The sequence below is a fragment of the Magnolia sinica genome, chromosome 7 (assembly GCF_029962835.1).
Source record: "Magnolia sinica isolate HGM2019 chromosome 7, MsV1, whole genome shotgun sequence".
Lineage (NCBI taxonomy): Eukaryota > Viridiplantae > Streptophyta > Magnoliopsida > Magnoliales > Magnoliaceae > Magnolia > Magnolia sinica.
The window spans coordinates 55346735-55363419 of NC_080579.1; the positions used below are offsets into that span (position 1 = coordinate 55346735).

The following is a 16685-nucleotide window of genomic DNA, read 5'->3' on the forward strand; positions in this document are numbered from 1 at the left end:
TAGTTATTTAGGCCTTAGTTGTTGTTGTTGTTTTTTTTTTTTTTTTTTTTTCTTATTTCCTCTTTTGCCTTTTTCCAATATCTCGAGTCTCTTCAATATGAAGGGCATATTTGTAATTGTATAAGGCTATCTATTATAAATAAGGGAGTTTGACGTCCAACCCTAGTATACTTTCTTCTCTCTCTCAAATTGTTTTCAACTCTAACATAGTATCAAAGCTAGGAAAGCTCTCTTCTTGATTTCTCTTCTTTTTCTTCTTCTTCTTCTTCTAGCATTTAGCTCTTTTTCTTCTTTGTTTTCTTTTCTTTTTGGGAATTTAGTTTGAGAGTCGGCATGGTCTAGCCGACTATATGATTTGATTTTTTCAAGGGGTCTTGCGGATTATTCATATTTTGTGGTGTTGCTGATTGCTGCAATTCCAGTTTTGGGTGATTCTGTCTAGGGATTTTCTCCAGTTTTCTCGTGACAAAACTGGTTTATGTTGTCTAGGGCGTGTTGGAGTTTTTCTGTTGAAGCAAATTTTAGGTTGCTTTGGCTAGGGTTTGTTGGATGTTTTCTGTTGAAGCAGATTTTTGTGTTGCCTTGGCTAGGGTTTGTTGGAATTTTTTTTCCTTGTTGAAGCAGATTTTTATGTTGCTTTGGATATTGTCTATTATGATAGAAGTTTGGATATTTTTCCCTAATCTCAGCAAACATATTTTTGGACAACAATCGGGTTATTAATCTTATCTTTCGGCCAGTTTTTTGGCCGCAAGATCCCCTTCCCTGTGTGATTGGGTTTAGACATTAGTTGGAATTTCTTATTGCAGTCATTCGTTCTCTTTGCTATTGTTGTTTATAACATTATTTTGTCATTTGTTGTTTGAGATTCTATATGGTTGACCCCGTCAATTCCAGAATGGAACGATTAGTTGTTCATTTTGAGAACTAGTTCGTGGCATGTATAAAGACCACATTAGTGCTGGCTTTCCAGCAACAGCAAGAATCTTTGTCCCCTCTTATTCCTGTGAGTAGTTATAATGTGAGCTCATGTTTGATTATTGTAGTAAAATGAGTTAGAAATGAATGGATGAAACGATAAAACACATATATCTTGATGCTCCCACGAAAATTAGGGATGGAGAGCAGCCAGCTTTGCATGACTGGAGGCAATGCGTCAAGTTCATTGCGGGTGTGGCTAGTAGTCACCTTCAGCGACTGACCACCAGGCTAGCAATGTAGTGGAGTTCTTGATAGAGTAGGCGAGATCAGGCTGGAAACTCGTGAGCCAGTCGGATCCCGTCAAACCAGGCCAAAGCCCCGAGAGTCGGGTCGGATCAAATGGGCCCTGCGAGATCCGATGTCAAGCCAGAGTGAGTTCGGGTCATGTAGCAACTCAATCGAAGATCCGATTCGAGAATCCGATCCCAGATGGGGATCTCAATCAAATCCAATAGAAATCGGGTAGTATAAAGTCATATTTTACTCTTTAAAAAAAACAAAAACAAAAAACTTTTATCTTCTTCTACCCGAACCCTAACACTACCCGCAGCTCGAGCCGACTTTCTCTCCTTCCCTCCTTTCTCTCATATTTTCTCTCCTTCTTTCTCTCTTGATTTCCTTCCTCTCATTCTCTCTCCTCCTCTCTCCCTCTTTATCTCCCGATTTCCCTCCTCTCCTTTTTTCTCTCACTCTCTCACTCGATTTACCTCCTGTTTCCTTCCTAATACCAGAGCATCTGAATTGGCATGACACAGCCCAGTCTGAATTGACTGGACAGACTCAACTCGATTCGACTTGGTTTCCCTAACTGAGTCGGACTCGGTTCGGGTTAGGCCAGCAAGGAATCAGTTCGGATTGAATCGGCCCTGCTAGACTTGGTCCCAAATCGGATCGAGTTCAGATCAGAAGCTTGTAAAAATTGGATCAAGTCAAGTTGGACCTAATCTGATTAGGTCCGACTTGACTGGATGCCCACCTCTAGTACTTGACATCAGTGCCCATCTAGATGTATTTATTGTATATCCAAGCTTTGTTTTCCCTTGTTGTGGTCCACTAGAGATTTAAATCTGCCTCATTTTTGGGATCAAACTCCTAAAATGATATGGAAAAATGGATGGACGGCATAAATAAAACACATACATCATGGTGGGCCCACAGAGCACTGACTACTAGCTAGCCAAACTACGTCCAGGTCCCAGGGACATTGGATCCCACTCACGAGCAACGAAAAACCAAAGTATATACGTGGCGATGTACAAACATTCATGAAGCCTCTGCTTATCAGCTATTATCCCTGCTAAAGAGTTTCGCGCTCCCCCCTAGCAGTTAAGAAAATCCAGTCTCCTTCGCATTTCCAATCTCATTTCTGGTTCATTTTCCTATACTGATAAAAATTCAAAAATTTCTTGACGAATATCCGATTTGATCTGCATTTTCTTTCAAATGAGGTGGATTTTTTGGCTTTCTTCCCTCTCTTGTTTGGATGATTATTTTTGCGCGGGTCTCATTTTTCTGATTCTTTTAAACTTTTTCCTAGGAGAAATCTGGAATTTCTTACTTGATTTCAAAAATTCATGTTCTCTCTTTCAGATGTTGTTAACAACTTTCGAGTCGAAAACTTGAGATTTTTTAGTTTTCTGGCGCTTAGATTCTCTGAGAACCTCTTCTTTTTTTTTCCTTTGATTTTCCCAGATTCTACTACAGAAATTGGCAAATTCATCGGTGGAATTCTTCTATTTTCTTTTGGAGTTCCCATTAGTAGTTGAAATTCTACATTTTCTCGATTTTTACTATTTAGATTCGATTTCTGTTTTTTTGTTTTTGTCTTTTTTACATCACATAAGTTATGAGATTCTTCTTCATATCTGTTATTTTTTCTGATGTCTTTTGAGAATTTTCTTGTTGGATTTCCATGGCTACTATACAGTTCCTGGGTGCTTCTGCAACAAGGAGCTTGCCACCTTATGAAGGACTCCACCTGTCCATGGTTAGGGTTTCTTCGGTCGGGCCTTGCAATGTAGGGCTCAACAGGAGGCATTTCCAAGGTCTTGTTGTTAGGGCCATTACCGTTGATGCCCCAAAGGTCTTTCTTAATTTTCCTTTTTATATGTATTTTTCTCCATTTCTTTTGGATCTTCAATTCGTTGTTAAGGTTGCATTTCTGATTTTAGGTTGTTGAAAGTAATGCACCTCAAAATCTTTGTAGGTTTCCATTTTGAAGTGAAATGTATGATTGCATTATATTGAGGAAAAAATAGGGGATAGAAATGTAATATTGAAATTATTCTAAACAATTTATTTGTTTTCAAAATGAGTTTTGCTAGAACCCAAGGCAACAATGAAGTAGTGAAACACAATAGGTTTTGGAATTATGGATGAGTAATGTTTTATATAGGGTTACATGGTCCTTTTTTATTGCATTTCATCTGAATAAACCACCCCCTATTGTTAAAACCCTACAATTATTTTATTTTTTTTTAAATGCTATGGGGTTTCAATGAATCATCATGATGGAAATTAACTTCTCTTTATAAGATATGACTACTTCCCATCTGAAACTCAAAATCCATCTTGAATTGCCACAAATTAGATAATTCATCTCAGTTGCAGCAATATAAAGAAGATGGGGAAGAATAATAGGATCATAGGATAAAGAAGGATAAATAAACACATGAAGTCTTGCCACAAGAAGCTGGAGGAATTTTGCCCCTAGAGTTAGAAGTGTTCCAATTCTAAGAAATTCCAAATGTAGGAACCTAAAAAAGGTTCTTCATTCAATTGATCTGTCTTCAATGCTTCATTTGAATGAAAATATATCACATTAGTACATAAAGCTACAAAAGAGACCACGACTCAAATCCTATTTGTCCTTGCTCCTCATATCTATTGCTTGATTCAGTCTACCCTACAACTAATTAGGATAATGTCAAGAAGTAGATGAAATGAGGAATAATTTCTTCCTTTTCTGAATATAACTGGACAACCAATAGGGCCTGTGTGGCTGTAGGTTGGGTTGTTAATGGGTTGGGTCCTATTGTACCCATATCTAGGCTAACCGAGTTTAGTTCATGCTAGTCTTGGGTCTGCGTCTAGATCTTGAAGACCTAGACACGAATCAAATCAGTTTTAGGTACACACCATTCTTTAGATTGAGCTTTCGGGAAAAATAAGAGCATTTAAATGGTTGGGCCCACCCGATGGATGGATTAGACCTCACACGTGTATGCCAATTTGAGACACTCATGGTGTGTAAAACCTCATTTCTTTTGCTTAAATTCAACCCACACCCAAAGCTTCATCTGTCCCCAATCTCATTGATCAACTCATTCTTAAAGCCAATTTTTTTGCTGACATATGTCTCTTCATTGGTACTTTTGAGAACTAAAACATATGAGATGGCTATCCTAACACTTAAATCCCACAAATTGTCAATGATATCATCCAACCTTTCCGCGTGCACACACACACACACACACAAACACACATAAACACACACACACACACACACACAAGAAAAAAAAAAAAACTCCAACCTCCATGTGGTGTTCAAAGTATCGGGATCGCTGCAAGTTTCGTTGGCTAGGGATACGGAAACAATATCGATATCGTTGTTAACTGGAAATGCAGGAAAACATGGAAAAATGGTAGAATTTTTAGTGAAACTTCAAGAGATGCTAAAATATACATATTTGCATATTTTAAAATAAAAAATTTACAAAAAGAATGTATACACAATAAGTTTTCATTTAATGGGGGCTTAAAAGCATGTATCGTCGTAAGAAACAGTCTAACCATCCCATCGATCTCATCTAACCATCCAATCATCCATCCAACCTTCCATCAATATTGCAAAATATCAACAACTCACAATATTTTGCCAAAAAATCATCAATAATTAGAAAAAAAAATGAAACATTGTGGTCTTGATATCGAGAATCTTGTGATAACGATAATATTGAGAGATTATCAATATTAGAAACAATAAATTAAAAACTGCATACAACAATGTGTTCATAAAAAAAAAAATTAAAATAGATGGTTTTAAAAAAAAATTATTTTATTATTTTTTTTAATAAGCAAACTTTCTGTGATATCTCTACATTGATGATATTGTTGAAATATTGCCGATACACTTGTGAGACAAGCATGATTACATAGTCAAAAATATTGACGATACATTGGCAATATCAGTAATGCCTGGAATTTACACAATTGAAAATATTGGTGATGTCGATACATTACCGATATTTAGAGATACATTGTTGATGTCTGGAATTTCTAAAATACTGGTGTTATCGGTATTGCTACCAGTGTTATCGGTATCGCCAAGCTAGAGATAATGATAATATCGAAGATATTTCGATAACATTAGAGATAATTCAAACAATGCCTCCGTGGGCCAACCTTGGATTTAGCCTAATTAATAGCATTGTAAGAATATATACTTCAATGCTCGCAAGTATGAGATTAAAATCCATAATAGATTTTACAGCTTGCTTAAGGGCCATCCCCCTAACAAAATTGGAATCCCTTATCCCAATAGACTTGGATAATTCAATCAAAATCACACTGGTGCTATCTCCTACCACTCCACCTACTCTTGTAGTGTCGGGGTTGAAATTGCATGGATTATCTAACACGATATCACGGCTCGTGGAAGCTTATAGAGCTTAGAATTATGGCTAAGTCCTAGATATGGGGTGAATATGACTACTTAAAATTATTTACCAATTAATTCAATTAAGCGAATCCAAGTGCATAGACTACAAGAGATACAACTAATTGAGCAAAGTAATCTAAGGAAAGAGATGTAAAATATCAATTGCGTGTGCTGCAAATTAAGTGCCTAGCGTATACTTTAATCATGCATCTATATGAATTAAACAAATATAATAACAAATAAGAATAAAAATTCATCCACATAAGCAATTGCAAACATAATGATGTATAGTGGTTTGGTTAAGTACCTACTCCACTCCCGGCGGACACACCCAAACTTAAATGTACTGTATTTCACTATCTTGATGGCCTTCAATAGGTTTACCACAAACCTTTACAATCCTACACAAGGATCTACACATACACACCGGTGTTGGTGACGTCATCAACAAGGACCTACTAAGGTATTCAAAATCGGTTACGTAATGGCCGTTACATAATGGTAACAGTCATAACCATTATGCATTTTGGGGTCAAAACGGCCGTTACAGAGAAATGGGCCATAATAGTCCAATAACAATTAAAAAAATTGACTATAACGGTCGATACGGGGAAATAACGGCCCGTATCATAATGGTAACGGTGGTGACCATTACGGCCACCGTTACTATTTTGGAATACCTTGGGACCTATATGTACTCACCTATGTTGGTGGAACATGTATCCACCCATGTTAGTGTCTCCCTTGGAGACTTGGTTTTCTATAAGCTAACCACACGTATCCACCCATGCCCGTGTCTCTCTTGGAAACTTAGTTTTCTATAGGCTAACCAAGAACCTATTCAGTCAGAGACTCCCACGGAGACTAACACGTATAAATCCGTGTCTGGTGAATTCGAGTTTGGGTTACAAACTCTATACTCAATTCCACATAGGAAAAGAGTATATAATGGACTCTAAACAAGAACCCTTACTTGGCTGGATGAGCCCATTTGTAGCACCTATGAGATGCATCTTCAATCTTGAATATGCTTTTTTGGTGTTCCTCTGATCTTTAAAGTTGATCTTGTTCCACTTACTCGAATTGGCTATCGACAACGATTTTCCTATTGAGATGCCAAGGTAACGGGAGTTTGGTTGAATCTCTTACAACTAATGATGTTAGTTGGTTTTAAGTTGAGATTTACCTAGATGGGTATTCTAGAGGATATAGACAAGGATTTACCTATAGGTTTGGTATCTAATCTCTAGAAAATAGAAGAGTTCAAACACACCTTCATAATGGAGTATTGAATGCTCATTAAAATGATTAATCACAAGAAAAGAGACATAAAATTCTTTGGTTTGGAGGAATCACCTAGGTTTTGTTTTTACTAAAAACCCATCATCTTTGCAAAGATCCAAATGCCAAATATATATAGAAAAAATGCTCCAACGGATCTAAAAAGGCTAGTTATCGATTCTATCGATTTCACTTTTGATTCGATCGAGAAATTCCAAAATTTTCCAAATTGCTCGGTGGAATGGCTGTTTTCAATTCGATCGACTAAAATCGATGGGCTGTCAATTTGATCGATTGTTTTGTTGTTTTGATCTATAGGTCTGTCGATTCAATCTATAAATTTGTCGATTTGATCTATAGATTTGTCTATTTGATCTAGAGGTCTATAGATTCTCTGGTCCTTTGTAAACTTTGATAATTGATGATTAAATTGATTCCTAAGGCTTGGGATAATAAAATATGGTTTTCCTATTGAAGTATATCATCTAAAGGCTAGGTTGTTTTGGACCTAAAGGGTTCTAAGGTTTAGGTTACACCAAGGCACTTCAATTTACCTTTTTGTTCACTCCTTGATGCTTCAAGTCTTCATGTGTCTTCAGTCTTCAGCTTCTAAAGGGCTCAACTGACTCACTAATACACCGGCTCCCGTGATTGACAAACATATGCACTTATATGGGTTACTAAAAAACCGTTGAAATTAACTTTGATTACTCTTGACACTGCAGCGGACTACTGTGGAGAGGCCTAGTTTTTCTTTAGAGACCACTATAAAACCTCCTCCTAATCCAAATTAGCATAACTAGAAGGGATGACTCTGAGCCTCCTGTCCAAATCTGCCCCTTACTTTGTCAAAGAGATGAACTTCTGAAAAATGATACCAATAGAAGCCATTTTCTGTCGAGAACTATCGAGTTTCTTTCCAACCATATCGTGCTTGAACTGCATGATTGCTATGCCCCAGAGATTTCAGCCAACAGAATACCAAGCGTGTGCTAACCATGTGACATTCCAAATTTATCTAATATTTGTGCCCAAATTTGTGGTGCAAACAAACAATGAACACCTAAAAAGGATCCGTGTAAAACTCACTATAAGAAAATAGGCCTTTAGCCACAATTTTTAGCCTCGGTTGAAAAATGGAGGCTAAATGTGTCTATTTTTAGCCTATGCAACTGAGGCTAAACTCTATAGGAACCAAGGCAAAAAGTCTACCTTTTAGCCTCGATTGCAAGCGAGGCGAAAAAGTCTACCTTTAGCTAGCATAGAACCGAGGCGAAAAGGTCTACATGTTAGCAGCCTTCAATTCAATCGGTGATAGGAACCGAGGCAAAAGGTCTACATGTAGCCTCAATCTGCTTTTAGCCTCGGTTATGCATAGAGGGAGGCGAGGCGAAAGGTTAGCTTTTAGCCTCATAGGGCAGGCGAGGAACGAAAGGTCTACTTTTTAGCCTCAGTTGCATGAACCAAGGCGAAAGGTCTACATTCTAGCCTTCACAGCCTCGATTATTCAATCTACTTTTAACATACAGGCTAAAGGTCCAAATAACGAGGCGAAAGGTCTAATTTTTAACCTTAGTTGCTTAGTTGCATAGGAACGAGGCCAAAAGTCTACTCGGTTGCATAACCTCGGTTGCATAGGACCTTTTTATGTTGCCAGAGGCAGGCGAAAGGTCTAGCATTTTCCCCATTTGAGTAGTTCTTAGTTCTATCGTTTTCCCCATTTGGCGGGAGTTTTTTTTTTTTTTTTTTGCTAATTTCACTGAAATCTTGCTCAGGAAGTGGAAAATCCTATCGTTTCTAGCTCATTTACTGGATTTGAGCAGTTTCTACATTGCAAAATCAGCGATTAGGGTTTGGTGTTCGATCTGAGAGCAAAACCTTGTTCTCTGCTGTGAAATCTGCTCCTCCATTGCCAATTTCCTTACCGGCTAGATAAACAAGGGGCATATACACCAATTGCAGCTCCTCACCGAACCGAACCCTAGCTCTTCTCTCCGTCTTCTCCAATATTTCTCTCGTCTTCATCAGATCTACCGTCTCTCTCTCTCTCTCTCTCTCTCTCTCTCTCTCTCTCTCCAATCATCAGATCCTCAAAAGACAGTGAGCTTTTTTCCAATTTTTTTCCACATGGTTTTTTTTCTCAATTTTTAGTGTTAAATCTATTTTAATATGAATCTAGCTTATGTCTCTCGATTCTGAGAGATTTCGTTGGATTTTGATCCGATTCTTTCTAAATCTCAGCAAATCAGAAGATATTATGGACTCCACCATAACATGAATCTAACATTTTTTAGCTGTGTTATGTCTGCTATTGGAGGAAACAATGCTGGTCCTGGTCGATATATTGTATTAGTATTGCAGTTTCTTTCTTCTATTCATATTTTGAGTTTTTAAAATGTTCTTGATATGGTTGTAGCACTTCATCACCAATTAGGAGATACTGACGAGCCAAACGATGGCAATGCCTAAGTGAAGAAGAGAACTAATATGTTACTTCTTGGTGATCACCTTGGAGATCTAGGAATGTCTGATGGTTTGAACTATGAGAACCAAATTGTTGTTGGATTCTTGTAAGTAAATCAATGCCTTTCTGTCTTTTGTAGTTATGTAGGAAAAATGTTTAGGCATTCCCATGTTTGATGCACATGCAATTTACTAGTGTGTGCATGCACACACACACAGTACAATTCCACACACATGGGAAACAAAGCACAATTTCTAATTCTTTTCAACTTCTTATTTTTCAAAAATAGGCGATTCCTTGCTCCTGCTTTTTGCGAAACTGCAACTAAAGTTCTTGCCTTGATGATGGTTTCAAAAACAGGCGATGCCAAGAACAACCACCTAGTGACTTCTCTATTGCTCAGTTCCAGTTTCTGGAGTGACTACTTGTCGTCCATGGGCACTAGTGCTATAAGAGGATTACCCAAATGGTAAGAACTACAAAATCCCTTCTTTCTCTACTTTCACTCAACACAAAATTGTATATTTATATGGGTTGCATGGCTAATTTGTACTCGTGGAAACTACATTGCATTCAGATCTGTTATTTCTTTTATAAGAATATTTTATTTTGTAGCGATTTTATTTTGCAGTTTAAAATTAATACCTGACTTTTTTGAGTTCTTTGCCGAACTCACCTTGTTCCTACATTGTTCTCATTTTTGTGAGGGTTTTTGTTCTCTATATTACGAGTGATCAAAGGTAAAGTTGAGGATGTTGAATTGCCTGAGAAAGTGGACATTCTGATTTCTAGGGCTATATGATTCAGAAGGGTGTTCTTAAATGACCATGATGTAACTTTTGCAGTGTTAACAAGGTATGATTATGAAACAATTTGATTCAAGTGATTGAATTTGGTAATTTACCTCATGAACTGTGAATCCCACTGTGGATGGAGCATATCACTAAAAATCCACTTACCAAAAGCAATTCTAACCATCCAATTAATTGCTATCAAATGGATGGTTCAAAGTAAAATAGTGAGTGGCTCATATTTGAAGAGAGAAAAAATCATATGGTTAAACTTATTTTCTCACTGCACTTTTTCTTTGAATTCAAATTACAAACATTTATAATAGATGTTTATGATAGATTATTCTCATTTCTGGAGTCAATGAAGTACACTTCTATAATATCAATCCACTGCGACCGATATATTGAGTTTATAATCATCACAGTGGGAGGAGCTTCAAGGTGGGTTTGAGCAACTGAATTTGCAGCATGTGTTCATATTTGGCAAGTGATTCATCCAGCACTGAATGTTTTAGCTAATCTTGTTTGCCCTCCTCCTTCGATCAGCACTGAATGATTACAGACCATTGTATCTTTTGATGATCTTAGTTAATGCAGCTTACTCAGTCACGAATTAAAGTTTTTGTGTATAGTTTTTCTAACAGTATGTTGCTGTAAATAGGAGGTTGAGGTAGATCATCTCCATCCTCTCAAGTGACCAGCTTCCCTGTCCTCAACTGTATCTGTACTGTACAGCTAACAAGGTCATTCTTGCTAATGAAAATGCTGATGATCTTGATATTCACCACTTGGGTATGTGTGTGGTTCATCACCCCCACTGGAATATGGAAAAAATCATGGCGTGTAGCTGAAGATGATGCCAAATCCACCTTCTTCAGATACTCCGGTACTTAAATTCTCACTATAGTTACTTCTTCTTTCACATGCCTTCTTTGAATGGAATTGCAGCAGCACTTTGAGATTCTCCTTTATTAATCCTCCTAATTATCAATATTTCTCTGATTTATAAGGCCTTAATTTCGCTGTATACTCCTTTCCTATCCTTGTTTTGGCGATCTTGGGTTTCATTTACTTGCATCTAAATGCCACAGATCGAACAAGCTGGTATGTTTCTCTGTTGCATTATTAACAAAAAATAAATAAAAAATCATGATGACTATCAAACTGCATTTCATCCTACTTGTGCTAAACGTGTTGGCCTGCACATGGATGTGAAGACTGATGGAGGCAAGTTTTTTCAGCACAAGGCTTATTGTGAAAAACATAGCTTGGATCAGAAAAAGAAGGTCATATTAATTGCTTTTGAAGAATGAATATCTTATGATGCATTGTCTTTCATAGGATAAAAGTCTTATGTTACAATGCATAAGTTTATTTCTCCTGCCTCATCTTGGTTTTTATCAATTTCTATAGGTTGAGAGTCTACAACATGGACCTGATGAAGTCCGCCGCATTAAGCACCGACAGCACTGATGATGACGGGCGCGACCATAACTTTGTATTGTTTGTGGAACCTAATGTTGTGTAACAGTTTGATTGAGTTAAACTTTAAATAAACTGTTGTTAACTATTTTATTGGTATTGTGGCTTTCATGATTGATTGTTTCAAGAGTGGATTGAATGAATGGATTAGTAGTTTAAATAAATATTTTAAAAAATAAAAAAATATTTTTAGCCTCAATTTGTAACTAAGGCTTGAATTTAGCCTCGGTTATTGATAACCAAGGCTGAAATTCCCGTGGCTAAAGGCTTTAGCCTCAGTTGTTGAGAACCGAGGTTAAAAATAGATTTAGCTTCGGTTGGAGGCAATTGAGGCTAAACTTTAGAGTCAGTCTCCGTCAAAAACAATGGAGGCTAAAATTTTGATTTAGCCTCATTTTGAGAAAATTGAAGCTAAAAAGGTTTTTAGCCTCACTTGAAGAACCAAGGCTATAAAAGTCAATTTAGCCTCGGTTGCTAAAACTGAGGCTTTGGGGTTTCAACCTTGGTGTGGATAACTGAGGCTAAAGGCTTTAGCCTCAGTTTTTAACCTTTTTAGCCACAGTTTTGAACCGAGGCTAAAACCCCCTTTTCTTGTAATGACTTTTGCTTCATAGGCGGCATATATTGAGAGATATCATTTGCAGTATCTCATGTGATCAATGGTTATGATCTTGTAAAAAAAATTTATCCATACAAATGCCCCAATTTTTTATGGGATTCAGTTGGCCCAGATTTGGGGAGTTGGTGAACTTTCTCCACCCAACAAATTATTAAAACTGATTAAACAGAGAACCCTTGATGCAGGACAATTAACCACTTGCTCTCCTCCCCTTGAATCTGAGGCTCAGATTCTTCTGTCCGGGCCATGAACGGGGATGTATGTGTTTTAAGAAGAGATAACATCTCCATCAGCCCAGGGCCCCTTGATTTGATTGGTTGCCACTAATGCCGTTCATTTGTTTCGTCATCATTTCCATCATATGTCCCATAGGTAATTCATTTTGCTCATCTCCGTCCATCTCAGGACTAAAAGAATGTGCATAATGGCAGATCTGAACACATATCACAAACCTGGCTTATAGATCGTATTAAAACACAGTTCTGAATTTTGGAGCAAATCTGCCACTTGGTTGGGTTACATATCACTAATCCGACTTGAAGATCATGTAATAGTGCAAATCTAAAATTTGGGGTAGGTCTGACTGCTGATTCGGTCACAGACAACCAATTCGACTTGAATATCGTCCAAAAATGCAGTTGCGAAATTTTTGGAGATCTGACCCGCCATGAAGATATCGTAAAAATGCTTTTCTGAAGTATGTGCAGATTGCACTGTTGATAGGCTTATGGCTCAAAGATCTGACTTGAAGACATGTAAAAATGCAGATATGAAATTTCGGGCAGATTGGACTCTTTATTGGTCACAGATCACTAATCTGACTTGAAGACAGTATAAGAATGCAAATCTAAATTTGGGGCAGGTCTGAACACTGATCAGGTCTCAGATGACCAATTTGACTTGAAGATTGTGCATGAAATGCAGACATGAAATGTTGAAAGATCTGACCGTTGATCAGGTCAAGTATGACATATCGATTGAAGATCATGTTGTTTTGGAATTTGGGGCATATTTCACCATTGATCAGGTTATGGATCACCGAATGGACTTGAAGATGGTTAATAGTTCAGGTATATGAAATTTGGGGCAGATCTGACTATTGATTGGTTATGGATCATGATCCGACTTGAAAGTCACATAAAAAAATATTTGAATTTCAGGGCAGATGGGTAAGAAAATCGAATTTGTGAACAAGATATGAACATTGATCTTGAATATGGGCCAGATCCAATCATTGATATGGTCTCAAATAAGCAGATCGATTTATGGACAACATATGAATGTCAATCTTGAATATGGGTAGATCCCACTGTTGATTTGGCCACAGATGTCTTATACGATTTGTAGGCAATGTTTGAATGATGACCTTGATCAAAACAGTGATCTTGCCAGGGATCAACAAATCTGATTGATCTACACTGCCTATGAATGCTGATCATGACTATGGTGTAGATTTAAGAATTGATATGGGGTTGGATGTGATGGATTAGAGGATTGGTGGGTGTAAGGAATTATATATAGAGTCTTTTGGGTGGCAGCTAAGACTCCGATTAAAAGGGAGAAGTGGCTGTTGGGGTTTTGGAGATGGAAAGAAACAGTTGGGGATAAATTTTGGGGATGGGAAAGAGGGACGGCTAGAGTTTTCGGGATTGGAAAGAAAAGCAATGAAAAAAAGAGGAACTTGCTCCAGTGCTGATTAATGCAACGCCAACGCCTGGTTCCCTCTCTACCCTGATTTGCCTAATCCAATTATCTGATCCCAAACCCTAAACCATCTTGATTTAAAATAAAAAAGAAGAAGAAAAATCTAGGTTGATGGCAGCCTTCCCGTGATTCAACAGACAGACAGACACACACCCAAAAAAACCAAAAACTATGTATGTGGGAAAAAGGGAAAGATCTAGTAACACATGGTAAGATAAAGAGGCAAGCCATGCCACCAACAACGCACCAAGAGTTCTCGAAAAAAAAAAAAACACTTTTTATAGGTAAAATGTGAAAAGAAAATAATTCATTACATTAGTTGAATCACATGCCCAAGAGGGGCTTATTTATATCTTGAAACAAATGACTAAACCCTAAAGGTGAAAGGACCAAAAGGCCCTCAAGCAATATTCACTAGTAGGCACAGAAGTGAGGATAGTGTAGACTTCTTCTCTATTTGTTTTAAACGTTAAACAAATGGAAAAGTCCAAGCCCTACTACCATATGTATGGGCCATGTGGAGCCATGTATGGCCATGTGAGGCCCACACATCTGACCATGTGGGACACATGGACTGGTGGTTTGCTTAAATCACTTAACCATTTCAGTTTTTTTTTTTTTTTTAAATTTATTTATTTACTTATTTTTGAATTGTTTCTAATCATATTTGTTTTGCTGATACAGCTCTGTAGCATGCATCACCCCATTGGGGCCTTCATGCACAGATTATCAGATGATCATACCTGTCCATGTCCTGGGCCCCATAACAAACAGTTGATTCTGACTGTTTATAAATTAAATTTCCATTGGTTCACAATCAACTCCACATATCATTGGTTAGGATCATCCATTCTGTGTGATTATTTGATCGTGGCCCATCCACCATGAAACACAAAGGTCGACAATTCTGATAATCTGTTCTTATTGGTTTCCTTCTGTCTTCATCTCTTTGACCTATCAAACTTACCTTTTATCTAGCTCAATTAGGTTTAAACTTTTTTCAATGCCATGTAATTTCTTTTCTTAATTCTGTTCATTCATTCATTTACCTCTGTTCCTTGAAATCTTACTGGTGTTCTCTTGTGTCCTTTTTCTCTGTGTTATTTTACTTGTATTTACAGAAGATTGGGGTGGTAGTGAAGCTGATTGAGAAACCAAGGCTGGTTCTGAAATTCATCTGGCTGGAGAAGAACATTGGTCTTGCCCTTGATCAGGTCATACCGGGCCATGGCACCATCCCTCTCAGTCCTTACTATTTCTGGCCAAGAAAAGATGCATGGGAAGAACTCAAAACTAAACTAGAGAATAAGCCATGGATTTCTCAGAAGAGGATGATTATCCTTCTTATTCAGGCCACTGATATCATCAATTTGTGGCAACAGGGTGGTGGGAATTTGTCGTATATCTTCTTGTTTTGATTTGTAGCGGTTTTCATTGTATGACAAGTTCTGCTCAACTTCTTGTAAACTCTAGGGTGGTTTTGGGTTGATTTATTTGTTTTCCTTCTGATTCTAATGGAATATGGAGTTCTTTTGCTCAGCAGTTATCTAAATCACATTTGTTTCTTCCAGGAAAACAAACTTCTATTAGTAATTGTCCATATCAATTAAATAGCTCTGTACGTTTCCTAATTTGATTGAGTTTCCCTGATTTCTGCTGGTTGATTTTTATGCTTTATTTTCATGGATTTTTAACTCTCTAAGTTTTTATGTAGCAATGTGTTTTATTTATTTATCTATTTATTCCCTGCTAAGGGTGGATGTAGGATCACTACAAGAAAAATGACATTTACCGGCGGTCAAAACTGCCGCCAAAGGCTCAGAAAACCACCCGCAAATCCTTTGCCCGCGGTCAACTAACAGCTGGTAAAGCCTCAGTCAGTAAAGGCTTTACCAGCGGTTAGGACCTTTCCTAACGGTTGTGCTGGCCGCCGCTACATTGTCAGAAGCTATGAATAAAATCCATAGCTAAAGATGACTAGCCCACAGTACAACCGTAGCCATTGGTACCGGATTAAATCCGTAGCTATAGAGCTCATGGCCATTGACAATCTATAGCCATAGAGAAAATCTTTCTTAACAAAAAAAAAAAACCAAAGAAAGAAAAGAAAAGGTATCCTAGTTTTTTTTTTTTTTTTTTAACACCAGTCTAAACAGCTAACATACCCTGGTTAATGTCAATGATCTCCTTGTTGCCAATGATAGCCATTATTTCCAAGGGACTAGTTTCTTCTGTCAATCTTTAGTGAGCTGTGTTAGCAGTAAAAGGGATCAGCACCAGTTAGCAGTTAAAATTAGCTCACACTCCAAATCACCATTCATTGTGTTCTGAGTGGCTGTGACATGTAAAACACAGATCCGTCTTGAATTTACCTTGACATAATATAATAATGGCAGAGAAGAGGAAGTGTGCCCGTGTCACCTGTTTGAAGATAAAGCAGGGAATTTGTAAGACAATTAGAAACACTACATACATAAAAACAAAAAAGAAAAGATTCAAGGTCAAATTTAGAAAATGGACAAAAAAACAAAACAAAAATATAACTTTTTTCTAGAATAATACTATGACCATTGATTTTGGAGAAGTGGGGTCCATGTAGATAATCCAAACAGATGATCTAGTGGACCAATAGTGGATGGGACCGGACCAAACTCACTTTTTGCTATTCTAGGGGAAAATAAACTAGGTTACCTTTAAGACATC

General features: G+C 37.4%; 1 protein-coding gene across 1 annotated transcript; it reads left to right on the forward strand.

Annotated features, from left to right (window-relative positions):
* The first annotated feature begins 2734 nt into the window (after positions 1 to 2734).
* Positions 2735 to 15613, forward strand: LOC131251362 (small ribosomal subunit protein cS23-like). Its single transcript, XM_058252045.1, has 2 exons — positions 2735 to 3064; positions 15104 to 15613. Exons 1-2 carry the CDS (start codon positions 2894 to 2896, stop codon positions 15398 to 15400), a joined length of 468 nt encoding a protein of 155 aa, XP_058108028.1. The 5' UTR covers positions 2735 to 2893; the 3' UTR covers positions 15401 to 15613.
* The last annotated feature ends 1072 nt before the right edge of the window (positions 15614 to 16685 follow it).